The following is a 25,489-nucleotide window of genomic DNA, read 5'->3' on the forward strand; positions in this document are numbered from 1 at the left end:
AAGTGAGCGAGCGGGCTCCTTTCAAAGGGTGGGGGCGGATATTCTTGCACACCTTCTTCCCCTCAGTGCTTTGACAGAGACTTACTCTTGGAAACCATCGCTCATGTGTTTTCTAACAGGCTTTGCCCCGGAATACCAAGCCACGAGCTCCTTTTGCACCCGATAGGAGAGATGAGGGGAACTTGTTTATAATGCCATTGCTGGTGCGCCTGCTGGCGGGATACATTTAGTGCTAAGCTCTATAATTTCTCGCAGAGGATTTTATGTTGCCTCTATTTCTGGAGCTTAGTTTGCATGGCAACAGCGCGCTTGGCCTTTACGTTTTACGCCTTTTACCTTTTTACTTGCCTCTCCCACTATACAAACACACAGTCCTTGCTGGGCACTGCTGGGAGAAACTGATTTCATGGCCTTCCTTACCGGAATTCTGAGACCTATTTTTTTAAAACAAAAAAGCACATTTCATGGGTGATGAAAGGACCCTCTGAAGAAATGGGACCCGATCCAACCCCCCCTCCCACTCCCGCCCCAGTCATCAGAGTCCTCCATGGACTTCGGATCAGCCTCATGGCTCTTTATTGGCCAAATCCTTTCCTGGTATTGCATACACCAAAACAGTTGGCACCAAAGCTGAATTTGGCTCATTTTTGTTCTTGCATCAAGTAACCACGCGCCTGTAGGGTCCCATGTGGATACAATGATCTGTGCAGCTCGATCTCTTGCTAGCCTGACGTCTTAATTGTCCGCTGAGGATAGCGAATTTGGAGGGAGCATTGTAAGCTGCTGGCTAAATTCTCATAGAAGCATGGGCTTTCACTGCCGCCCAGGTTATAGACTGGTGGGTTTGAACCTTTCACTTCAGGACTCAGAGGAAAACAGAGAATTAGGAGCCGTTTTTCCTCCTCTCAGTTCCCCCCATCCACACGCTGGACACAGCGCTGCTATTTCACACACCCCCCCTTCCCCACCCTGAGAATTCAAGGGCTATACCTTGGGGGGGGGGGGAGGTTACAGACGTTCTTTCCACAGCTGGGAAAATCTCACCCTTGTTGCGCTGCACGCTAATAATCACCCTCTTTCTTTACGCCCTGATGCAAACTAGTTAAAATCGGTAGCGGTTGTACCAGCATCTGCTCCATAAGTGTCGGAGGCTTCCTTTTAGCGTCACTTCAATCGAGCGGAAACTCCGGAGAGCGGCCTGTGTAGATCAGAGAGGCTTGCTGAAGAATTGCTGAGATTTTGCACTGAGGTCTCCCTTTTTTCCCACACGCTCTAGGTTCTTGGGAGAACAAACGCTACTGCGCGCTTGTTTTGCGCACAGATTATTTTTTTAAATCTGATCAAAGCTCGGTTTCTAGTAGTTTGATCCCAGGAGAAGAGAATTTCTTCTGTCCATTGTTTCATTTGAGGGTCTCCCTTTTTGCTTTGCACACAGTTTGTTCCTGCTGGACAGATATTTGCAGATACACTCACCACCTGTTCAGTGGCTGGGCAGTCTCTAGAAAGCTTTTGGAGAAGAGGTCCCTGCTTCAGACGCACTGCTTGAAGGTGGCATTTTTACACCCCGGGTATGAGAAAAACCAGGGACAAACTACACCATTATCTCGTGCAAAATAAAAATACCAATGGGCTTCGGAAGAGAAACTGTTGTGTAAACCCTTCGGTCCCATTTGCACGCAGCGTTCGCTGGGGGAATTCTAAACACTATGCAGAAAGGATCCCCTTCATTGTGTCGTTTAAGTTTCCCCCAGAGCTATTTTCTGCTGCAGGAGGCAAAGGCTTGACAGATTTCACGGTGGCTGTAGCACGCCCCTCAGATTTTACCGTCCATGGGGACTGGCCGTGACAAGCCAAGTATCTTCTCCTCTGTCTAGGAGCCCGTTGTCACTGTAAAGAATTCTGTATCAAGCACACTGATATGGGTGACGAGAAGATAGACCCTTCTTTTTAAATCACTGGTTTGTGCCAAATAAAACCCAGCTGCAAAAAAGCCTGAGAGTCTTATTAATGCCGATGTGATATGAAGCTGGGTATAGTCCTTCCACTTGTACGCTTGTTACCCGTTTAGACGCAAATACATATTACCAACAAGAATTCAGGTAATAGAACAAGTTGGATCCTGCTCTGAAATCCAGACTTAATATTTGAATCGATTTGTGGATGGTCAAGGAAACAAGTGAATATACTTTTCCCTACTCTTACTCGCGGCCTTAACCATCAAAGACGAAAGTATCAGAGGATAGATTAGCGGCAGAAGCTCCACGGAGGAGTTTGTCGCCACTTTATTTTAGTGACAGATCCGGAAAAACAAACAAACCCGAACAACCCAGCAGCCCCGATCCCAGTGCCCCGGGTCAAACTATTAATCGTACAGTGATTTCGTCTCCTTTAAGATTTTCTTACGCATCTATATAAGTATTTGGAATGTTACATAGATCTGAACTTCCTTTTGTTAGAGGTATAGTAACAATGTGATGTTTCATTTTTAAACCAGCCAAACTCAGATTGACTTTATCCAAGGATTCCAGGGCAGGAGGGAATCCCCACGAAAATTTGCCTTTTTGTGTGTGTGAGTAACTGCGTAGCTGATATTCAGAAGAAGCAGCCTAAGGAAGTCCTTCCACTTATTCTTCCTTCAACTCAAGAAAAAGACAGAACCGAAAAATACTACTATTTGCCGAACAAACCATATATTCAACGATTGAGGGGACAATGAAAAAAGGCTGAGTAGATGAGAATCGAATCTACACACTTACGGCTACATTTCTATCTCTTGTATGCGAATAGGCACCCATGACATATGTTCTATAGACAGTAAACAGCCACATAAATAACCCGCCTCAATTAAATGAAATAAAGAAATGCTACAAAAGTCCCTGCCAATTAGAACTTTTGAGTCCGTTAGGTCTTCAGTTTTCAGAATTAGCTGGTCATTCGCGGGACGCGGAATGGCAAAAACTACCACAGCAATGACCTGGACGAGAGGCAGGTTGGGGGCATCTCGCTATGTTAGGCAGAGACTGAGCAGGAGAAGGAAAGAGAAAGCCAGGGAGCTGCTGCAATGCTGCGGCCAGAGGTCTGAACAGCAGATGCGAGAGCTCCTATGGCATTACTTTCCGAGCTGGGGAGCAACGCAGTGTGGGAGAAACAGTAAGGAGAACCACAGACCCCTGACCTTATCCCCTCTGTCCTTCCTTCTTATTTGCCCCTTTCCTCTATTTCAGCGTGTTTCAATCCCGCCATCGCTTCCAAGAACCGGGAAATAGTCTGTGTTTGAGCCGTGAGCGACCAGCTCCTGAAGCAGAGCGAGCCGCTTGATTTCATCTGACTCCGGGATGGGTTGGGTTGCTCACGTACGTATTCGTAGCTGCGACCCAAGGAGCTTCTATCCTCTGGCTATTGCAAGACAGTCCGATCTCCTGCGGGATTTTACAGCTAAACTGCAGCCTTCGTCCAAATTCCAGCGGCCCCTGAGGAGGGTAGCGCAGGGCTCTAGCATGCATCGTAACAGCCCCAGCAGCGGATTGCAATTTTCAAGGGGTAACTTGCTGGAGCAAAGAGAAATCCCACTTGCTATTAGCTTCCTGGGAGTTTTGTCTTACAAGCTGTTATTTTTAAGGGTGGGGGACGAGTCTACAGAAACAAGAGTCCTATTGAAGTCAGGGGGTATTTTGTCTGAGTAAAGGCCATATCATAAGAAAACACAGCGGATTAAAAATTCAAGAAGGAGGCCTGGAAAGTGTTCAGAATGATGTTATGGCCTCTTCAGGAATGACTTTATTCAGGGACAGCTGTCGGCTTTGGCCCTGTTTTTCCATGTTCTTTTGTGTGTGTAAAACTTTCTTCCAGATATTTCCTCCCAAAAGGTATTGCTTAGGATCAACGAGTGAGACGATAGTTTACACCTTTCCCCCGCCCAAAATCCGCTCATCCTTACTATTGCTTCTGCTTTGCTTTCCACTCTCCTTTTTGCAGCGAACCTTAGCAACGCGCAAGGATGCTGAATACAAAAACAAAAACAAAAACAAAAACAAAAACAAAAAACAAATCCGCCCCCCCCCCAAAAAACCCCCCCAAAAACAGACAGTGTGAATAGGTTGATTGGAAAGATCGTATCTGTGGCTTAAGAAAATGGATTGTGTCGATGGCAGGAAACCCATGTCCCACTAAAAAGCAGTGCTCAAACTCCCATTGATTTCAGAAGAGCCAGGATCCCATCCCGCAGTGAGATTGCTCTTTTAAATTCAGTGGCCTACTATTTCCAGAAGGCACTAGTGACTTTGGATGCTTCCGGTTTTGGCTGTGTCCAACCAGGGACATTTCAGTGGGCCTGGATTTCAGAGGGTAGGTGCTCATCACTTTCTGCTAATCAGCCCCCTGTAAATTGTCACAAACGGGGGACTAAGGCACGTCCAGATCATCAAGTCCCCCCTGAGAACGCAAATGACTGGATAGATTTAGATGGTCTACAGACTTCCCTCCAGTACTGCCGCTTTAGTGCACCTTACTGGTTAGCTTCTGAACATCAATAAGGGCAGAACGAGCCACTGACAAGAGAGGCATTTGGCTAAGCCAAGAGCCACTTCGCTTCTTTACAGGAAGCTTGGCCAAAGACAGAGCTCTGTCGTGGTTGTTTGCTGCTGGCCTTTCTAACTAGCTCTTGATTGCCTTTGAAAACCTTTCTGGTGCACAAGCACCAGCCACAAAAAGGAGCCGGGACATTTTCCCACCGTTGCATTCGCATACAAACTGGGACGCGTTTTTGTGCCACGCCGTGATGACTAATGACAGCTTGGTCCAAAGCCCATAGAAGTCAAACGGCAGCCCCTCTCGTGACTCCAGTGGGTTTTAATCAAGCCCTTCATCTGTGGGATCGAAACGATCCTTCCTTCCAGCGAACACTGGGCCTACAGTCCGCAGGAGGGGAGTTTCCCGCTAGGGAGGGCAGCAGAAGGGGAGGTCGCTCCGAGCTTCCTTACGGTGCAGGCACGGCGAGGGGGCAGCTGGTGGCCAGGCTGAGCGCGGTGAATGGGGTATTTCAACCCCAGCCAGGACTGCTCTCCAGAGTGCCCGTGACCTTCCTGGAGGTCAGTGGGAAGCGCTCCGGCTGCAGCCTCTTGGCATCAGCTCCTCCAGCAGTTGTGGCATTCACCGCCCTCGTGGGATGCGTCCCGGCCCTGGGAATTTCCTCTTTGCCCTCTACCCGGGGACACAATACAAAAGGGGGCCGGGGCGGGAGGGGGCGGCGAAGGGGCTTCACAGCGAAAGGCATTTCGTGCACCTGTCAATGCGCAGCTTGAGCGGATCACCATGACCTTTGCAATGCGGGACAAGCCAGAGCCAATGCGGACGCCGACTGGGGGGGGGGGGGGGGGGGGGGGAGGATAGGGGAGGGGGGAAAGAGGGGGCGGAAGGAAAAGAGAGAGAGAGAGAGGCGCTGTGACCATGAGGGAGCGAGGAGAGGGGATGAGGGAGGCTAGGACGGGCTGGGGCCAGGAGACAGCTGCGATGCTGAGGGACGTGCGTAAGGGGTTGCTTGGGGGAGGCAGGGCTGGGATTTTAAGGGCGTATCGGTAGCTGATTGCTCCCGAGGGCTCCTCTAACAGCCAGTCTGGGGTGGGGAAGGGAGGGAGGCGACGCACAACGCGCAGCTCCCCAGAGGGGCAAGCACAATGCGACCCCCTCTTCATTGTCCCCCCCATTGGGCTCCCCGCCTGCCCCGCAAGCCAGCTCCTGACCAAAGCCGCCCTGGGCCTGCGGGGTCCCCCATCCCCTTCCCCGGGCGGGGAGCAGCTGGTGCCGGCGGCCGAGAAGGGATGAAAAGACGCTGCGGCGCAGCGGGGGTCGTTGGAGCTTTGCTTTCGGGGAAAGAAAGCCCGGCCCCGCACCATCCTCCAGCCCCCGCATCCCTCCCTCCCTGCGCCGGGCTGCTCTCCCACCCGGCAGGGACTCGCGCCTTTTACAGGAGAGCTGCGGGCTCCGTGCGGACTTCCCCGCGTTGGGAGCCGATTTTTGCCAACATCATCAAGCCATAGAAACTGGGGTTCAAAATCACACGGTAGAGCTGCTCCCTTTGCTGCTCTTGGCGCTCGTTTCTCAGGAGGCGCGCCCCATGGCCCTTCAGTACAAGAGTAAGGGTAGCACCTGGCGAGGGAAAAGACAGTCATAGGCAGTGCGGTCCTAATCCAATGGCGTAGCCGTTATCAATAGCAAAACACTGTACAGAGCGGTGATTACATCGTCATTCACGTAACGACTAGTTACCGTGTGAAGCTACGCAGCGTAATTCCCACAGTGTGCAAGGACAGTTTGCGGCTCGCCCGTACAGCGGATCCAACTCGCTTCCCATTGATGTACAGGGAAATCACATTCACAATTGCACAGCTCAAATAAACGCACAGCCCAAAGGCACTTCAACTATCAGAGCGATCGGAGCTGATCTGCAGCACACGCCCTGGAAGTAACCGATCCCACTTCTATCCCCAAAGCGAAACGCTCTCCCGGAGAGGATCGCTGTCAGGCTCACTTGGAAAGAAGAAAAAGACCATTTGGGATCAACCAGAAAACAACCCTTAACTTCCCTTGCAAAAGCACAACCAACTGCCCCAGAGAGCGAAGCTGGCAAATGAAGAAGGAGGCAACAGCAGGGGATGAACGAGACAAAACATTAGTTGCTAATTCGGGAGAGGAATCAAACCCAACCCCGCCGCTGCATTGATAACATCCCTCTGCTCTGAGCTTTTCTTATTCATTTAAGAGTCGCTCTTTTTACACTGATTTGCCGGGCTCATTTTCACTGTTTATATCAGACCATTTTATAGCCTTTCCCAGTTATTAGATTTTATGGAAGATTTCCCCACATTCTCACATGATTGCAGGAGAATGAAAACCTTAATGGCATCACATCTGTTGCTAGGCCCAGCATAGGAGGATAAAAGTTAACAGTTTCCCTTTGCCATAAACAGAACACATGATACAGACATCACTTGAGATCCCATTTTGATTAAGCTCCACCAATATCATTCAAAAGGGTTTCCCTGCCATTGTGTGATAAAATGTGATTCTAGCAGGGGTTTAATGTCCCTCTAAAATTTTCTTTACGTTGCCCTGAGATCACTTCCATGGCATTTTCTTTTCCCCAAATCCATTTTCCTTCTTTTTATTTTCAAGTACCCACACAAATTTGAAGATTAAGAATGTTTTATGATGAGAACTGCATGGATTAAAAATCAGATTAATAGTGCCTAAAACTGTGGAGAAATTATCAGATTTTTTTGCTTTAAAAACCCTTTTCGAAAGGAAACTCCCAAAGAATTGTGCAAACCTTGGGGCAGATCCTCTACCAGTGTAAGCCAGAGAGCTAGCTGACGTGGATCTGGTTTACTCACACATATAGATCACAACCAGGAAAGCATGATTATCTCAGTTTTTCAGATGGGAATACTGATGCAGTGACCTTTCCAAGTTTACCCACTTTTGCATCTCAGAATAGAACTCAAGAGTCCTGATTTTCTGTCCCAGGCGCCAACCACTAAAGCTCTAGCCACAAATGATTTATAAACCAATACATGCAATCTATTAACTATGTTCCCGGATTTCAAGCCTAGGTACCTACAGCTAGGCTGCTAAATCCATTTTTGCGGCATCTAAATAAAAGTGGCTGATTCACAAAAGCTCTGAGCACCCACACATCTGTTCAAAGTCAATGAAAGCAGCAGGAGCTTAGATCCTCTTGAAAATCAGCCCCTTGACATTTAGACCCCTAAGGGTATGTCTACACTACAGAGGAAGATCGAAGCGGTGCTGTCGATCTTTCAGGGTTCAAATTAAATGTCTAGTTAAAACAGCTAAATTGAAGTGAGGGGGCACACTGGCAAGTGTCTGTAACTCTGCTTTCATGAGGAGTAAGGGACATGGAAGCAAGAGGACTCTCCCTTCAACTTCCTGAAGTGTAGACAGCGCCGAAAGCCGAGTTAAGGTACTTCAACTTCAGCCACGCAATTAATGTAGTTTTAACTCAACTTTGTCCTTTAGTGTAGATATACCCTACATGTGCATTTAGTAGCCTAACTTTAGGCATTTGGGTTTGAAAATTGTGGACTGAGTGATTTCCCCTTGTAATTTAGAACAAACTATGCTCAATAGTGATTGTCAGATTGTAAAACATCAGTCATCCAGAAATGGAAACCCATCGATAGGGCAAACCTGGAACAACACAAGGAAGAGTCACAGAGAATTGAAACATTCAGTAATGCAAAAGGCCTAACAAGATAGATGATTGGTTGATTTTGAAGTGCTATCTTTCAGGGCGGGGGGTTAAAGGTCAAGAGAACAAAATGCAGGGAATTAAAACAAAACAACCCAACAACAACAACACTGAAGCTAACATCAGTCACTCCAGAGTGATTCCAGTTTGGGATTGAGATGGACTATGGGTCGCATTTATTTGGTGAGTGGATGGAGTGGGAAGACAGGCCTTTTAAGTTAGAAATGACAGTCCAATCAGCTGAGTCCCAGGGCCACCTGTGTCCTCCCCACTGCTCAGATTTATAGAGTGTAACATTTTAATAAAAAACACACACACCTTCCCACTTTGGTGCATTAAGAGATTTCTAGCAAAACACTGTAATGTTGCTATAAATTTCCCTCCCAGCACCCTCACAAGTAATAACTCAAACCCCAGCATTTTGCATTTAATGCTTATTTTGATGGCTGCATTCCAGAAAGAAAAGGGAAAAGAGGCAAGATCGACTTTCTCCCCATTGCTATTAGCCTGATGTTTTCAATAAAAATCAGTGCAAACTGGGAAACAAACACTTTGAAAAAGAAGGGAGGCAAACAAGTGGGCTTATCAGTTGGAGCAGCTGTTAGTGACACTCTCAGGCAAAACTCCTATTGAAGTCACTGATCTTGTGCAGTGACTTCTTGAGGCCTGGGTTCAAACCTTGACTTAAGTCACTCTAAGGGAATGAGTTGGGTAGCTTCCCATTCTATTCCACTATTTCATGGGTAGCTGTGCTTAGAAAAGGCTCAGAGCTGGAACAATATGGTTGCTGCAGATCATGAGTGAAGTGCATTGGCAGAACTATTTGGAGATACAGGGCTTGAATAGCAGAGGGATGAAGGTTATGAAAGAGGGCTATTGGTAGAATTCCATAGGTCAAGGTGATGGAATAGTAATGCGTGTTGTAGGTCAGTTTTGAGGTTCTCAGAGAAGCAATGTAAAACTATATGAAGCCATCAAATCCTCCCTTTCACCAGCACTAACTTACAATCCCCATTAAACAGGAAAATCAACCCGACAAACGCACCAATGACTCACACAAATGAGCCATGACAATGTAAGCTCCAAGCAATGATTATTGACCCAAGTAGGAGTAGTTAGAATGTCATATAGCACTGAATATTTATCAGGTGGCAATTTGCTTCTGATCAGCTACCCAGGAGCAGAAATCTTTGTACTGTACCTGATTCAAGGAAGGTACAAATTGACCTATGGCTGATGAGAACTGCAATAGGACACAGAATCAAGCTGATGACTGAGAAGAGGTGGGTCCCATGCTTATAGATAATGTGTGAACTCTACATGTGATAGATCTTGGGTTATTTCAGGCTCACTGTGGATGAAATTCAGCACTGTGCAGAAGAACAAAAAACAGTTTATGGGGTTAGGGTTAAGTGGGATTTAAGCATTGCATAGACCTTGTGCTTGAAGTCTGCACAGTGCTGAATTTCACTCTATGTTAAATAAAGAGTAGTATGGACAGTAATATAAGCAGGATCACACGAAGGCATTTGTGTCCCTGTCTTTGTTCTACCCAGCTCAGCTGAGATCTGGAATTTTCAGATTGCTTCCTCCTTTCAGAGATAAATAATCTTATAATCCCCCAAATCATTCCAGCCCCCAAATGGATATAACATAGGCAGGAAATATTTTTTCTCCATGACATCTCATAACTATAAACCTTTACACTCCCTCCATATTGGCAGCTGTTCACTAACCCCATGAAGATTCACTGATTTAGGGATTAGATCAATTCTATCTCATCTATAGGTTTTTATACTGTGATGATCGCTATGGGAGCTGAACACACAGCACCTTGGTATCTTCCTCTCTGGCACTGGGACCAAAGAACATGGGGCAATTCATCATCTGATCTTCACACTATCTGGCAATGAAATCAGATGGGAAGAAACAATCTCCCAAGGGACCAATGGAGTTCAAGTGGTTTGGGGATTCATTTTTGTAAACCATCTTACCTATGGTAAGGACAGCTTTGATTTTGTCACCAACATCCAAAATTAAGAGGCTAAGGATACTTAAGTCTCTGATATATATGGGGGCACTGTAGATTCAATCCATGTAACATGTATGTATGATTTGACTACGTTTGGTTCTTTGGTCCAATGTGACCTGGTAAAATATGTATTGTGGCCCCGTTTGTCAGAAGTGCTAAGATCTAGGAGCACCTATTGATTTCTATAGGAGTTGTTGAACTCAGCTCCTCTGACATATTTACAAATTGTGTCATATGTGAATGTACGTTGGTGGAACAAACCAGGTATCAGGAGCATAACTTGTTACCACGGGGGAGAACTTTGCCACGTGAGTAGTACATATCAAGACCCTGGGTAACAGGAACTAGTGTTAAAGCAATCTAACCCCCAAAGAGAGTTTTGATGGCTAAATAGACACTATTCAAACCCACATTCAGGTAGAATGACCCTTTCTTTGGCAGCGTGGAATACAGTGTCAAGATACCATACAAGGTGCATTGCTGTGGAGAAGGGGAGGTGCTGTAGATGTGTCAATAGGGACTTGTAGTTTATTCCTGCTATCAGGATGGAAGAGGTGGATGAGGCCTTTTTTAAACAATTAACAAAACTATCCAAAGCCCAAGATTTGGTGGTGATGGGGGACTTCAACTATCCAGACATATGTTGGGAAACTAACACAGCGAGGCACAGGCTATCCAATAAGTTTCTGGACTGCATTGGAGACAACTTTCTGTTTCAGAAGGTTGAAAAAGCTACCAGAGGAGAAGCTGTTCTGGATTTGGTTTTAACAAATAGGGAGGAACTAGTTGAGAACTTGAAAGTGGAAGACAGTATAGGGGACAGTGATCACGAAATAATAGAGTTCATGATCTTAAGGAAAGGTAGAAGGGAGACCAGCACAATTGAGGTAATGGATTTCAGGAAGGCAGATTTTTGATAAGCTCAGAGAACTTGTAGGTAAGGTCCCATGGGAAGCAAGACTGAAGGGAAAAACAACTGAGGAGAGTTGGAAGTATTTCAAAGGGACGTTGTTAAGGGCCCAAAAGCAAACAATTCTGCTGTGTAGGAAAGACAGAAAATATGGCAAAAGACCAGCTTGGCTTAACAAGGAGATCTTGCATGATCTCAAAATAAAAAAGGAGTCGTATAAAAAATGGAAACTAGGACAACTAACAAAGGATGAATATAGGCAAGCAACACGGGAATGCAGGGGCAAGATTAGAAAGGCAAAGGCACAAAATGAGATCAAACTAGCTACAGGCATAAAGGGAAACAAGAAGACCTTTTATAAATACATTAAAAGGAAGAGGAAGACCAAGGACAGGGTAGGCCCACTGCTTAGTGAGGAGGGAGAAGCAGTAACAGGGAACTTGGAAATGGCGGAGATGCTCAATGACTTCTTTGTTTCGGTCTTCATCGAGAAGTCTGGAGGTGTGCCTAACGTAGTGAATACAAGCAGAGAGAGGGTAACTTTAGAAGATAGGATACACAAAGAACAAGTTAAAAATCACTTAGGAAAGTTAGATGTCAGCAAGTCACCAGGTCCTGATGAAATGCATCCCAGGATACTCAAGGAGCTGATAGAGGAGGTATCTGAGCCTTTAGCTATGATCTTTGAAAAATCATGGCAGACAGGGGAGATTCCAGAAGACTGGAAAAGGGCAAATATTGTGCCCATCTATAAAAAGGGGAATAAGAACAACCCAGGAAACTACAGACCAGTCAGTTTAACGTCTGTCCCAGGGAAGATAATGGAGCAGGTAATTAAGGAAATCATATGCAAACACTTGGAAGGTAATAAAGTGATAGGGAATAGCCAGCATGGGTTTGTGAAGAACAAGTCATGCCAAACTAATTTGATAGCTTTCTTTGATAAGATAACGAGCCTTGTGGATAAGGGAGAAGCGGTGGATGTCATATACCTAGACTTTAGTAAGGCATTTGATACGGTCTCGCATGATATTCTTATTGATAAACTAGGCAAATATAACTTAGATAGGGCCACGATAAGGTGGGTGCATAATTGGCTGGATAACCGTAGTCACAGAGTTGTTGTTAACGGTTCTAAATCCTGCTGGAAAGGGATAACAAGTGGAGTTCCGCAAGGGTCTGTTTTGGGACCCGTACTGTTCAATATCTTCATCAATGATGTAGATGTTGGGATTGAGAGTACGCTTATTAAGTTTGCAGATGATACCAAACTGGGTGGGGTTGCGACTTCTTTGGAGGATAGGGACATAATTCAAAATGACCTTAGCAAGTTAGAGAAATGGTCAGAGGTAAACAGGATGAGGTTTAATAAAGAGAAATGCAAAATGCTCCACTTAGGAAGGAACAATCAGTTCCATACATACAAGATGGGAAGCGACTGTCTAGGAAGGAGCATGGCGGAAAGGGATCTAGGGGTCATAGTGGACCACAAGTTGAATATGAGTCAACAGTGTGATGCTGTTGCAAAAAAAGCAAATATGATTCTAGGTTGTATCAACAGGTGTGTTGTAAGCAAAACTTGTGAAGTCATTCTGCCGCTCTACTCTGCACTAGTTAGGCCTCAGCTGGAGTACTGTGTCCAGTTCTGGGCGCCACATTTCAAGAAAGATGTGGAGAAATTGGAAAGGGTACAGAGAAGAGCGACAAGAATGATTAAAGGTCTAGAGAACATGACCTATGAAGCCAGGCTTCATGAACTGGGCTTGTTTAGTTTGGAAAAAAGAAGATTAAGGGGGGACATGATAGCGGTTTTCAAATATCTAAAAGGGTGTCACAAGGAGGAAGGAGAAAAATTGTTCCTCTTGGTTTCTGAGGACAGGACAAGGAGTAATGGGCTTAAAGTGCAGCAGGGGAGGTTTAGATTGGACATTAGGAAAAAATTCCTAACTGTCAGGGTGGTCAAATATTGGAATAAATTGCCAAGGGACGTGGTGGAATCTCCCTCTCTGGAGATATTTAAGAACAGGTTGGATAGACATCTGTCAGGGATGGTGTAGACGGAGCTTGGTCCTGCCTTGAGGGCGGGGGGCTGGACTCGATGACCTCTCGAGGTCCCTTCCAGTCCTATTATTCTATGATTCTATGCTTTCTGCTTCCTGCCTTTGGTTAATTTGGCCATCTGCATGCACTTTTACCCCATTCATCCATGCAGCAATTGTGCATCAAAACCAGGTAACTTTATGTTCAGGTTGTTGCATGTCTGCATAATTTGGAAACATGCCCTCTCTGCTATCATTGTCAGGCTCCAGTTAGCAAGCATCACACTGAGCTGAATGAGAGTAGCTCCTAGCTCTCTTGTAGTTGTTTTTGGGTCTGTAGAAGACAGTTCTTAGCCATGATCAGATTTGAAATCTTCCCAATCAGCAGGAGTAGAAAATAATAGGAACTAGATTGATTTACACTAGCTAAGGATCTGGTCTCGCCCTTTATAATTATTTATTATTAGCAGACTTCCTTGGCCTTGCCCCAGTCCTTCAGGGCAGGGGGCTGGCAGGGTAAGGGGTGCAGAGTTTGGGGCAGGAGGGCTACTTACTCTGTGTGCTGGCAGGCAAGATGGCAGCTGGCCACTCCCTTGGTGGTACGGCTGCCCCTAGTGGACAGTCTGAAGGATAACTCTCCCCTGCAGGCTCACTGCCCCCAGTGGCCATTTTCATATTGCATCCCCCAGAAGAGCAGCCCTCCTTTTGCATGTATGGAAAACAGTCCTTTTCTCAGGGCTTCCAGTTGTCCTGACACAACCAAATGCTGACCTTGCATTAAGTTAGAAGAGGAAGCTGCATACCAAATTTGCTGGCCCTCCCTCTTACCCTTTAGGAGGCGTTCTTGAACAAATAGACTAAGAGATAGACACATGGACAGATCATTCTAAAATATATAGATTGATAGTTTTTAAAATAGAAGCTTAAATGCTGACAACTCTGAATCTGTTATGCAGGACTGATGACTATTTGAGTTGGAAAAATACTATTTCTCAAATGTGTTCTTCAGCAAATTGACACAATAATTTTTTTCAATTAATGTTATTTGGAGAACTTGTCCTAGTTTAATCAATACTAACTCTTGTCTGGATCCAGCTCATGGGTCAGGAGTTTGACAACCCTGTACCAGACAGAGTTTGAGACACAGGAGCCTACCACTTACTGATTATGTTTATTCTCATCTCTCTCCTAAAGGGAGGCCTTCATTTGCTTTTTTATTTTATGGGAAATGGCAAAATGCTGGAAGAAAAGTGGAAGTTCCTTCTTAAGATCTTGAGCACCATGAAGAAACATATTTTCTAAGACACTTAAGTTGGCCCAGTGGACCAATATCAGTTCTGAGATGCTCACTATTTAATTTTGTATTAGGATTTTTTACTGTGTTAATATTTTTAAATGGAGAATGGGAATAGTACATCATGTTGGATGGCTGGAGTGGTGTCTGTACCCATCCTCCTCAGGCAGCTCTTGTGGGTGAGGTTCCCTAGGCCATAGGGTGTGTGTGTGTGACATCATGTGAACAAGTGAAGAGGGATTTTAAAAAGTTTTTGGGGGAAAGATGGGGAGAGATTTATTTTCAATGCTGCCACCCCCTGACTCTTTGCTGTTTATCCAAAAGCAAAACAAATGTAAGAATGAGCCCACTGACCTACACAACCAGGCAGCAACTCACAGATAGCACATACATATGAACTTGTTTACTGGGCTAGTTGGGCTTGAAGTGAAAGTACATCTGAAATCTCAGGTTCAAAAAGCCAACCAAACCTGAATTTTGTTTCTAGTTGTAGCCCCCTGGGCTGCTGGCTGTGAGGCTGAGTTACCGCGTGGGCATGGGAAATACCAAGAGACACTCACGCGCTGCGTGAAGTGGATGATTCAGAGAGAGTTTTTTTACGATTGATACTGATGTCCATTTTCCTACTGCGATGCAACAAGGTGCTGTGCTGCCAGAGGAGCTATCTTATTGATAAGCTGTGAAAGTCCTTAAAGATCCCAGGCACTTTCTGTAAAAATTACGAAATCTAGTGTGAGGATAAGACTTAGCTCTTGTATAGCACTTTTCAGCTGCACATGTCAAACCATTTTACAAAGGAACACAAATGTAATTATTCTCTGCACAAAATGCAAAACTCTTGCCCGGAGAGGAAAAGGGCTCTGCCCAAGGTCAAACAGCAGGTCACTGAGAGAGCTGGAAGCAGAACTCAGGTATCTGACACAGGTACTTACGTTCTATCTAAATGCTTCTGTATATCACATCGATACTTTAGTCCTCACTGATGATCTCTAAGCTGTTGGGTGGCAGTGCTGGTGCTGTTATAATGGCTTCTGCATTTCAGAACTAAGTGAGAAGACCCCCCCCCCCCAGGTGACACAGTTTGCTTTCAGTCTCACAAAGGAAATGATATAACTCAATATATCATATCAACACAGGCATATATTTCTACATCTGCCCTGAGATGGTTCAAGTTGTCCAAAGAAAGGATCCTCTTAAATTCTCTCTTACATTCAATTCCTAAATAGCAGTGGCAGGAAAAAATATTCATTTTCATCAGAGACTGGAAGCTGGCACCTCATCCTGACAGACTCAGAACTGACCACAGTGATTCACAGACTTGTGACTTGCAGGTGGGATTAGAACGACTCATTATATATACAAGTAAAGCCACTGAAAGCTCCAACTAGTACAAAACACACCAGCCTATTGCTTTGGAAGTTTAGGCCGCCATGAACACATCACCCCAGTGTTCTGCTGTCTGCAGCGATTCCTGTTGAACAGAGAGACCAGTTCAAGGTCTGTGTTCTGATGTCCAAAGCCCTTTTAGGGACTGGTGATAGCTGCCTAAGACACATACTCTCATTCTATCACAGTGATCTCCCATGATAACTCCATTTCTGTCATTCCATGAAGCTGCTGACCATAAGAGAGAGATCTATGCCTGGGGCAGACAGAATTTTCAACAGACCTGAACCAAACCTGTGAAACTTTCTGTTGGACGAATGAAGAATGATCATTAGCCTTTCTATATTCAGAGCTAAATGCCTCATCTCTTCTATGTAGCCTTCCTGCAATAGTACACAGGGAAACTGATGTATTCAAGCTCCTTGCCCGATGGACTGCAGAAGAGCTGGGGACATGGGCAGGAAAAAATGTGGTCTCACTTTCACAAATTTCATTGTCCTTTTCATACCTATCAATATTCCCTCTTCTCTAGAAGCAGCAGCCACTGCCGCTAGTGGTGTAAATATACAGATATTAAAATTCCTCCTGATTAATTCTACAGTAATTGACTAAAATTAAAAGTTACATGGCTAAGAAACAAACAATGCCTTTCCCAAAACATAACAGAACCTTTGTGCTCTCTAATCAGAAATCCCCAGGAGACTTGGGTTTCAAATGGGGTTAAAAGTTTTATGATTTGTTTTACTAGCCTGTATAAATCCAAAGACTATTTTTGACCCAGAATTTATTATTGGCAAGTAAAGGGAAAAGCATTTGTAAACAGACAGTAACACTGTCTCCTCTGTGCTGCTGCCCAGTTGGTAAATGAACATCCTTTCTAAGCCATATTGGAATGGCGTGGTTGAGAAAGCAGCTCTCTAATGGAAGTCATGTGAATGGTGTTTTTGAATTGCCTGGGCAAAGACTAATACTGACATGGGTTCAATAAATCATTCGAGAGAACACCATGCACTCCTCACGGCAATTGAATTACTACAGCATTGCTGGGAAAAGAAGAAGACAAGCGCCATCAAACAAACTCCTAATTCCTCAATCTCTCTCTCTCGCTCTTCAGTGGGAAATCAACACTTATGGTTACAGGTTTGGTCTTAAATAAATCTTAGTTCCCTCGTGGTGTATGGCCAAATGTTGAGAACCGAATGGAAGGGTTGTGGGGAAGGTAAAGCCAACCCTCTGTAACATAGCCAGAGATTTATAGGCTTGGGTATTGCTTGTGGGTTTGGATGATTGCTGAGGAATATTAGTGTAGAGATGTGTTTCTAGGCCCCCTGCCCAGCCCCCTGCAAATACACAGCGGCAGTGACATTGGCCAGATCCTGCTCTACGTTACACTGGTGTAAATCTAGAGTAACTCCACAAATGTAGCTCTTTGTCTTCCCATGCTCATTTTTTCTTCCTGTTCCCTTATCTCCTTACTATCCCACAGGGTACTACTTAGCAGTGGCCATAGACATCCTTCCTAGAGCTTGGAAAGGGAGCACACTCCTTCACTGAAGGGCTGGTAAGAGGCCTTTGGAATTCCTCTATTGCAGTCAACCCACAAGGCATGTGCTTGGGACAGATCCTGAGTTCTCATCTTACCTTAGTCTGTCAACCAGGCACTACCGAGCACATAATAACCTGATGAGCCTATGCCAAGGCAGCTAGTCTGGGAAGGAAAAGGATCCGTGCTGATCTCTTCTGCGGAATGCTGATGGAGCAGTCTGGAAATTTTGCCACACTTTCTTAACAACAGCAGTTGATTTTGATGATACTGGATGCCAGGGTGATTTGTTCCCTAATTCAAAGCTCATGGACAAAGACTCCCTTGGACACCATTAGGATTTGCATCAGGCCATTGGTCTAAAGAACTATTTAGCTATTCAGATGACTGGCAATACACTCACACTGGCTGATGCTGCGAGGCATGGCTATGAAGTAGCTGGGTTAAACTGTATTGCCATGTTCAAAAGATTATGGGTAATTGTCAGTTGTACTAACCCAAACAAAGCCCAAAGAGGAGAAGGCTTCCTCCTGCAGTCACATGTGGTGATTCTACAGCTCTCTGGTCATTTAAGTATTTTGGGGTCTTTATTTTATAGGCAGGGCTAATGTCTAAATTCATTTATTTTCCCCCAAACGCCATCACCCTCTCTTGTGCTTTGTAGAGTCCCAATCTACAGTTGCAGAGCTGTGGTCAGGATAAAAGCCAACAGACTGACCATAAATCAGCCAGACCCAAGTTCCTTAACCTTTTATATTAACCTCTTGCATTGACTTGAGTTAGGTACTCTGCTTTGCTGTTGTAAATCACCCCACCATGAATTTATGAGCTTCAGCACAATAAAGGGGGGTTTCTTTATTCCTCCCCACATCTCTCTTTTTTGGTGCACTTGGGAAATCATGCAGGAAAGACTAATGACTCAGATCTGTGACTATTACTAACTCACCTCCCCCCAAAACGGGATCTGGCAGGAAAAGGTAGGGGGGAAGGGTATCTTAGTTTCAGCCACTAGTGACATGATCAGAAAAGTCTATTCTAAAGACCCCAAGAAACCATTAGCTCCACTTAAAACAACCCCCCAAACCCTAGCAGTTAAACCCGCTTGAGGGTTTAAATAACAACCTAGTCATACATATAAATCATCGTCCCTTTCTATCTGTACCCTCAAACCCTCAAAGAAGGGCTTGCGAACTGGTTTGCCCAATGGAAACCTTGGAATATCAGAGCTTTTACTAACTTGATGGATAAACCTCCACAAACCTCATCCTTATATCGCTTACACTTGTATAAACCAGGAATAACTTTACTACTGCCAGTGAAATGACATTGGTGTAAAAACAAATGGGAGAGGAGAGTCAGGCCCTCAGTGCATGGCATTCATCTGAATGACTGGTTTAATTATTTAATAAGTGATGAGTCATTTGTTCCTTTTCTTTCCTCGGTGCTTAATTTCAGTTTCACAGGTCCTAAGTTTGGAGATGTGGGTGTTGTTGTCATTTTTCCCTTCAAGGAATTGCCACGAGAATTATAGGGGGACTTACTTGAGGAAGAGGGGAAAACAATAAGCATCACTGACTTCTTTCACTTTACTTCTTAGCATTTAATTACCAGCTCTTTCTGTACTCACTAAGATAGATATTCTGCAGGCCCAGCAAAGGTCCTTTTAAAAGCCCAAGAAGAATCCCTAGGAGACCACATTCCAAACTACATTTGTTCAGCAAGCTCTAGAAAGAGTAAGATATTAATGACAATAAGGCCCACTGACACATAACAGGGCCAAACCTGCAGAGCTCCATTGTTTCCAGGACAATATGCTAGGTGGGAAGGGAAGACGTGGACGGGATCACAACAAGGCTTCACACAGTAATGGAGGATTATTTAGTTTTCTGATGGAACTTTAAGTGAGGTGGTCCTTGTTCTCTTCAGACACTGGAGATTCCACAGGACCTTTTTTGTAAGAGTAGGTGCTTGCCCCAATGCCCTTGACCAAATCTTCCTTCCTTCCACTACAGTACAGCACAACATATGGTCCCTTAGGCTCCTGCTCTCCTCCATGAGGATGATTGCTTTTTAGTGACCAATATAATTTATGAAGTACTTTGGGATCCTTATACCGAAATGAATACAGAATTGAAATGTGTGGTGCACATCCTTATCCCGGAATGTACCAGACAGTCTATCAGTCTAAGGTATTTCGTTCTCACCCATCGCTGAGATGTGATGAAAACTAAGAAAGCTGTGAATAAAAACCAACCTACTCCTAAATCTGATCTTGAAACATACAGCTGAGAGCCTCATGAGAGGGACTGAATGCCCTCAACTTCCACTAAATTCACTGGGGAGTTCAGGAGACTCAATATATTGAAGGACTGGACTGTATAGGCAAGCAACTGGCATTGTGTTTAAACATTTTAAATGCTTCCAGCACCATAACATCTAGGCTCTTGATTTGGATGGGTGCCATTCGTACACAAACATGAGCAGTCCCATAAGTCAATGAAAAAAATTATATGAGCATAGGTTACTAGTATTAGTGAAGGGTTTGTTGGATTGGTTTCTTTGTTCTAAACCAGCATGCAACTAAAGAAAACTGGCACTAGCAGGTGTGAGAAACCCCCAAAACTACACTCAGGCAGTTACCAGATTTACTTAGACTGGAATATGATTTAGGGTAGGGATTGTATCTTTCTCCAGTGTACCACAGACACTCTCTGAATACTACTACTAACCAGGGGTAGGGAACCTTTTTTGGGTCAGGGGCTGCTGACCCACAGAAAAATCAGTCAGGTGAGAGAAGGCAGCAGAAGCGCCAGTGGGAGCTCCCCAACGCTGGGTGAGGAGGAGCCCTGAGTCCTGGGGCCTAGATCCAGGCAAGCTGGGGGCTGCATCTGGCTCCTGGGCCTGAGGTTTCCCACCCTTGTACTACACCAAGAGTGAAGGAAGAAGGCGATTATGAAAAACTCTCCTGTTACCTTGAGGTAGCAAACTGGGAAGGGCAGCTGCTTTTCTCACTACTGGACAATTTAATTTCAATTTGCAGCAAAAGAAACAGAAAGTGCTGGCTAGGATTTGATTAAAAAAGAAAAATTACCAGCTTTCTACTGGTAACTAAGGGAGAATAAATCTCAGTGGCACGTTCAAAGACAAAATGGGTAAACATAAACTTAAACATAACTGTTAAGCTCAAAAAACCCCCAAAGCCAAAAAAACCCCATTCCTTTTCCCTTTGGGATGATTGCTTTCTACCATTCATATCTACCAATACAGCCAACGACCTCAAACCACAGTAACTTTACATCTGTTAAGGATAAAGAAGGTAAGACTCAAACCCAGGTCCAATTACACAGCAAACCACACTGCAAGATTTTAATCATCATCAAACAAACTTGCATGATGTTACCTTAGCTGGGCAAATGCATATGGCATTCAATTTTTCTCCTCATCATTATCCTCAGCAAGTGAATGGCTATGCCTTGCCCAGTAGATATGGTTGATAAAACAGCAAGGCTATTCGCTGTAACAGGAATCCTTAGGATCTGTGTTGTTCTACGAGGGATGAAATGAAATGCTTTCATGTGTAACATGGCAAGGGGCATTTTGGAGTAAATATTCAGAAAGAAGTGAAAAAGAACAAGTTTAATAGTAACCAGCAAAGAGGGAGGTTTGTGTCCCCCCTTTTAAAATGCTTCTGAATTATGATGTAGGAACAGTAGAGACTTTTTTTGATGAAGTTTCTTCTGCTTTCTCGTCCACCTCTGCCAATGTTAGAAATGCCAGGAATGCCAAATCTTGTAATCAGTTGTTTTTTGAGGGACTACTTGGATGTTTCAGCCTGGGAGTTTTCTACCTTGTCTAGGTTTTCGGTAACTCCCATCATTGAAGAATCTAAGCTATTTTTTCTGCCCTTAACTGAAGCACCAAACGTGTGGAATCATCTTCATGATGATGACCCCACTTTTTCAGGATGACAGACCCTCATTTTCCTTAGGGGGCTCTGTGAGTCATTTTGCAGGCTAGAGGGCAAAGATACTATGGTGAGCCAGTCAGAGAAGTACCGGGAGAACTAGTTTCCAGGCCTCCAAAACATTTTAAATATCTGTTTGAAAAAATCTTTTTCTCGTCACCTTTAAGAAACAGTTTCAGACTCTATTATCCAGTAAATCCCAGCTGAGGTGTTAAGTGAGGAAGGATAGCCTTGGATTTAAAACACTGCAGTGGGACTCAGAAGAGCTGGGTTCACGTCTAAGTTTTGCCACAGATTTCCTGCATGACCATGTCACTTAACTTCCCCATTCAGTGTAGCAGTACTTCCCTTCTCCCATCCCTCATTTGTCTTGCCCGTTGAAGGCTTTTTGGGGGGCAGAAACAGTTTCTTACTATTCTATGCCTACTGCATCTAGTACAATAAGTCTCTTGGGACCTCAAAGTGCTTCTGTAATACAATAAATAATAATAATAATAATAATAATAATAATAATTCCACCCATTGGGAAAGCAGGAGGCCTTGCCAATTGTAATTTTCTTTGGCTGCTCAGAAGGATTTGAGCTTGATCTCTTCTTTCAGACAATTCTGGGTAGCTAGAAATGGTATATAAGGGTGCCTTTCTACCCCATCTCTTTCACCAAAGAGTATGCCCAGTATCTGGGGTTTACTGAAAGTAAAGACAGGTCCCTTTTTTCATCTCTTTCTCTTCTATCTGAACCTCCAGCTTTCCCACAGCCCTTGCAGTCTGTTTCTTTGTGACTAAGGCTCCACTTAAAGAGGATTTGGGAGAATGAATTCATATTATCAGAACAATACTCTATTAATCTTCCAAATGCTCTCAGTTTGGCAGGAATGCAGCATTTGGATTTAAATATTTAGTTTACTGTAAAACAGCATCCCACACCAGACAGGCACACCAGTGTCCCTGCTCCAGCACTGTGGAAAATGTCTATAATAGAAAAGCACGAGACACAACACAGAAAAGCCCTGACTCCACAGCCCAGATAATTCAAAAGGATATTTCAAGTTACAAGTTTGTTTACCTTATACAAAAGTTAATTGACTCCTTTTGATCTTACAGGGGAAACCACAAAGGAAATTTTGTTATAGTCGGAGCAAACTGAAGCCTGTAAGTTACTCTCCAACTCTAGATATTAATTAAAACAATTCTGTTTGATGCTTAATTTAAAGAAAACATTTTAAAATGTTCCCTTGCTTATTATTAACAATACTTCTTTTCCTAGGCTAGGATGTAAAGTGTTTTCCCTATGTATAATTTTCTTGCTAGCTGTCAATATTGTGCAGTTTATAGCCTGTCATTAGGGAAGAGGTCTGTGTGTGTGAGCGTATGTATATATGTAGACACATCACCCCATAATATTTTATATATTTAAAGTCTGTAGTGAAGCAGTCTTTAAAATTGTGAAATATGAAAAAGCATTATCCTTAAGAATAAAGATGCTTGCTCTAAAGAAGGCCATTTAAATTTTAAAATCTAATTACTGTAGATTCAAAAATGTAAACATATTCATTTCCAAATCTGACACAATAATTAAGGTAAAAAGTTGTAAAGAAAATGCTTCTTTTTTGAGATTTAGCTAATTAGTGAGCTACATTAGGTGAAAAATCTGTGCAACCATGTATGGAAAGGTATCAGAGCATAATAATAATAAGCAATAAAATCAATGTGATATTTAAGGGAAAGACAAGTAAGAAGAAAGTTGCTGATTTTTTCTCAGAACTCTAGATATTTAACTTTTGTAGTAGGTTTTAGACACCAGATCTTTGTTGTTTGCATGATTTTTATTTTAAGGACTATAATTATTTCCCCCGTCTTTTCAGCAATCTATGTATATTTCTGCAAATAGCAGGACTAAATATCATACAGGTAAGGAAGAAAAAATAACAACAGAACAAAACAAAAAACAAACAAAGCCAAGAATCCTCTCCCCCAAAAAACAAGCAAACAAGCAAAGAACCTAAACTTCAGATCAGTAGAAAATACTTCTCATTGAAAATACTGAAGTAAAGAACTAGTGAAACAAAACAAAATGAAAAGCAAAAGTGATTTGCGCTTATATTAGGAGAAAAAACAATGGCTGATACAGATAAAAATCTAAAGGCACACTTTTGCACATCTTTCTGTGCAAAGCTCACAAATGTTAATTGTAAAACACTATGGTTTTAAAAGGTGAGATTTATAGAACATATTCTTGAATATTTTCCTTGTTCTTACTTTAGAATCAAACCACAACACGTATCTAAGTAAACATACATATATGTATGTCTATTTTTATCTGTCTATATACACATTTATCATTCAAACATGTACTCATAGAAAATACTGAAAACAAAAATGAATGTGCAGCAAAGAATTTTCACAATATTATTGTCTGCATATAATAAATCCATGATCAAGGCTATGCTGAACATGAATAATCTGAATACTAGTTAGAATTTTATGCTTTAAGACATTTTATTTTAATTAAATAATTAAAAATCCTTCTGCATAATTATTAATAAAAATAAATTAAGCAATCTTGAGTTAAATGCTTAAAATATTGATGGGATTCTTATAATTTGTGCTGCTACAGTTTTCAGGGACAGTGTTGAATGGGATAAATTTGTAATTATTCAAAAATAAATGAAATATTTGTCATGACTATTTTTGATTGTTCACCTTAAGAATAACATGGGATTAACCATAATATAATAATAAAAACAACAACATGAAACTAATTATTGCTTTTTGTAGTGATATCCCAGACACTGTCTCTTACTAAAACCAAGCAAACAAATTTTTTTTAAGAAGGCTGTTATAATTCTTATTTACATTATTACTGTATATTTAGTATTTTGAATTTCTGAATATTATTTACATTTTTATAGCCATGAATATTTCCTTTTCCAAGCAATATAAATATAGACATAAAAATGAATCATAATATAGTAAAAATAATTTCTTTAAAACTGGGTGAACAATAACATACTATTCCATTTCTCAGTTAAGAAACCAGGATATGATAGAATAAATATGGATGCTATTTAACTAGAAATAAATAATATAGAATTATTGAACTGCTTAGAGTGAAAAGCAAATATAAAGAATGGAAATATTTATAGTTTATCTCTTCCAAAATATTATTCTGAGCTGTATATATTGCACATTTTCTTCCCACCACAAAAGAATTTATAGAATTACTAAAAAAGAAAAAATAGCAATTTTTTTTCAAAAGGAAGAAATAAACCAAAACATTCCTGCAGGTTTGTGACTACAATTAGTTCTCAGAAGGGGAAACAAAGAAAGAGAATAAACTGACAGAGTGATGAAAAGTGCAATCAGGCACTGGAAATGCAAATGTTCATTTGCCTGGTTCATCTCCGTGTTAAAAGCAACGAAGTTTCCCATCAAGGAAAGCAAATTTTGGACCCTACCTTTTTCAGCTGAAAAGTAATGGGGGAACTTGTTCCAAAAGTGGGTATGACCTGCACTGCCTATCTAGTACGCCTTACCTTAAAATCTATACATTTCTAACAAAAACAGCTTGGAGCAATTCACATAAAACAGACCCAAATGTTACCCATTCCATGTAAAAGATCAGGTTTCTGTCTCAGCGCAGCCTGTGATATCAGACTTGTGTGTGTGTATGTGTTTTTTTTAAGATATGTATTCTTATGTTTCCAATCCTCCAACACACTTTTTTCATCTTGGTAAAGTTCTCTTTTCAGAGGGGGTGTTTGGGAAAGATTTCAAACTTGTCAGGGCTCTCTTTTTTCAATACAGCTAAGCTTTCACTTTTTGAAAGCTTGAATGATTTGCTGTGGTCACTGGCTCTATATTATTAATATTGTTGCAGATACATAAAGTTTACTACAAGCTGTAAATATGTCAGGTTTTGCCATGGGGTTTGCTAATAAAGAAATCTTAGAGGGGGATTATTGATGGAGAAGATAATCTTTTCAATAAGGGTTCCTGTTTTTTTCCAGGGACAGCTCAGTTCAGGAGCATTCCACAGCAAGGAAAATGCAGGCAT

The 25,489-nt window shown here is 42.9% G+C and overlaps 1 protein-coding gene across 3 annotated transcripts in view; it reads right to left on the reverse strand.

Moving 5' to 3' along the window:
- The window catches only part of ALX4 (ALX homeobox 4), an 88,490-nt gene extending 63,359 nt beyond the window's left edge, over window positions 1-25,131 (reverse strand). The window contains exon 1 of one of the 3 annotated variants that reach the window (XM_089778551.1): window positions 25,037-25,131. In XM_089778551.1, the coding sequence (XP_089634677.1) occupies window positions 25,037-25,040 (4 nt within the window). In that variant the 5' untranslated portion in view covers window positions 25,041-25,131. Of the gene's footprint in view, window positions 1-24,890; window positions 25,005-25,025 lie in introns of those variants that run through there. The other 2 variants (XM_089778553.1, XM_089778554.1) reach the window with 2 other exon arrangements.
- Window positions 25,132-25,489: the final 358 nt, after the last annotated feature.

Source organism: Pelodiscus sinensis, chromosome 5, assembly GCF_052426305.1.
Source record: "Pelodiscus sinensis isolate ZL-2025 chromosome 5, ASM5242630v1, whole genome shotgun sequence".
NCBI lineage: Eukaryota > Metazoa > Chordata > Testudines > Trionychidae > Pelodiscus > Pelodiscus sinensis.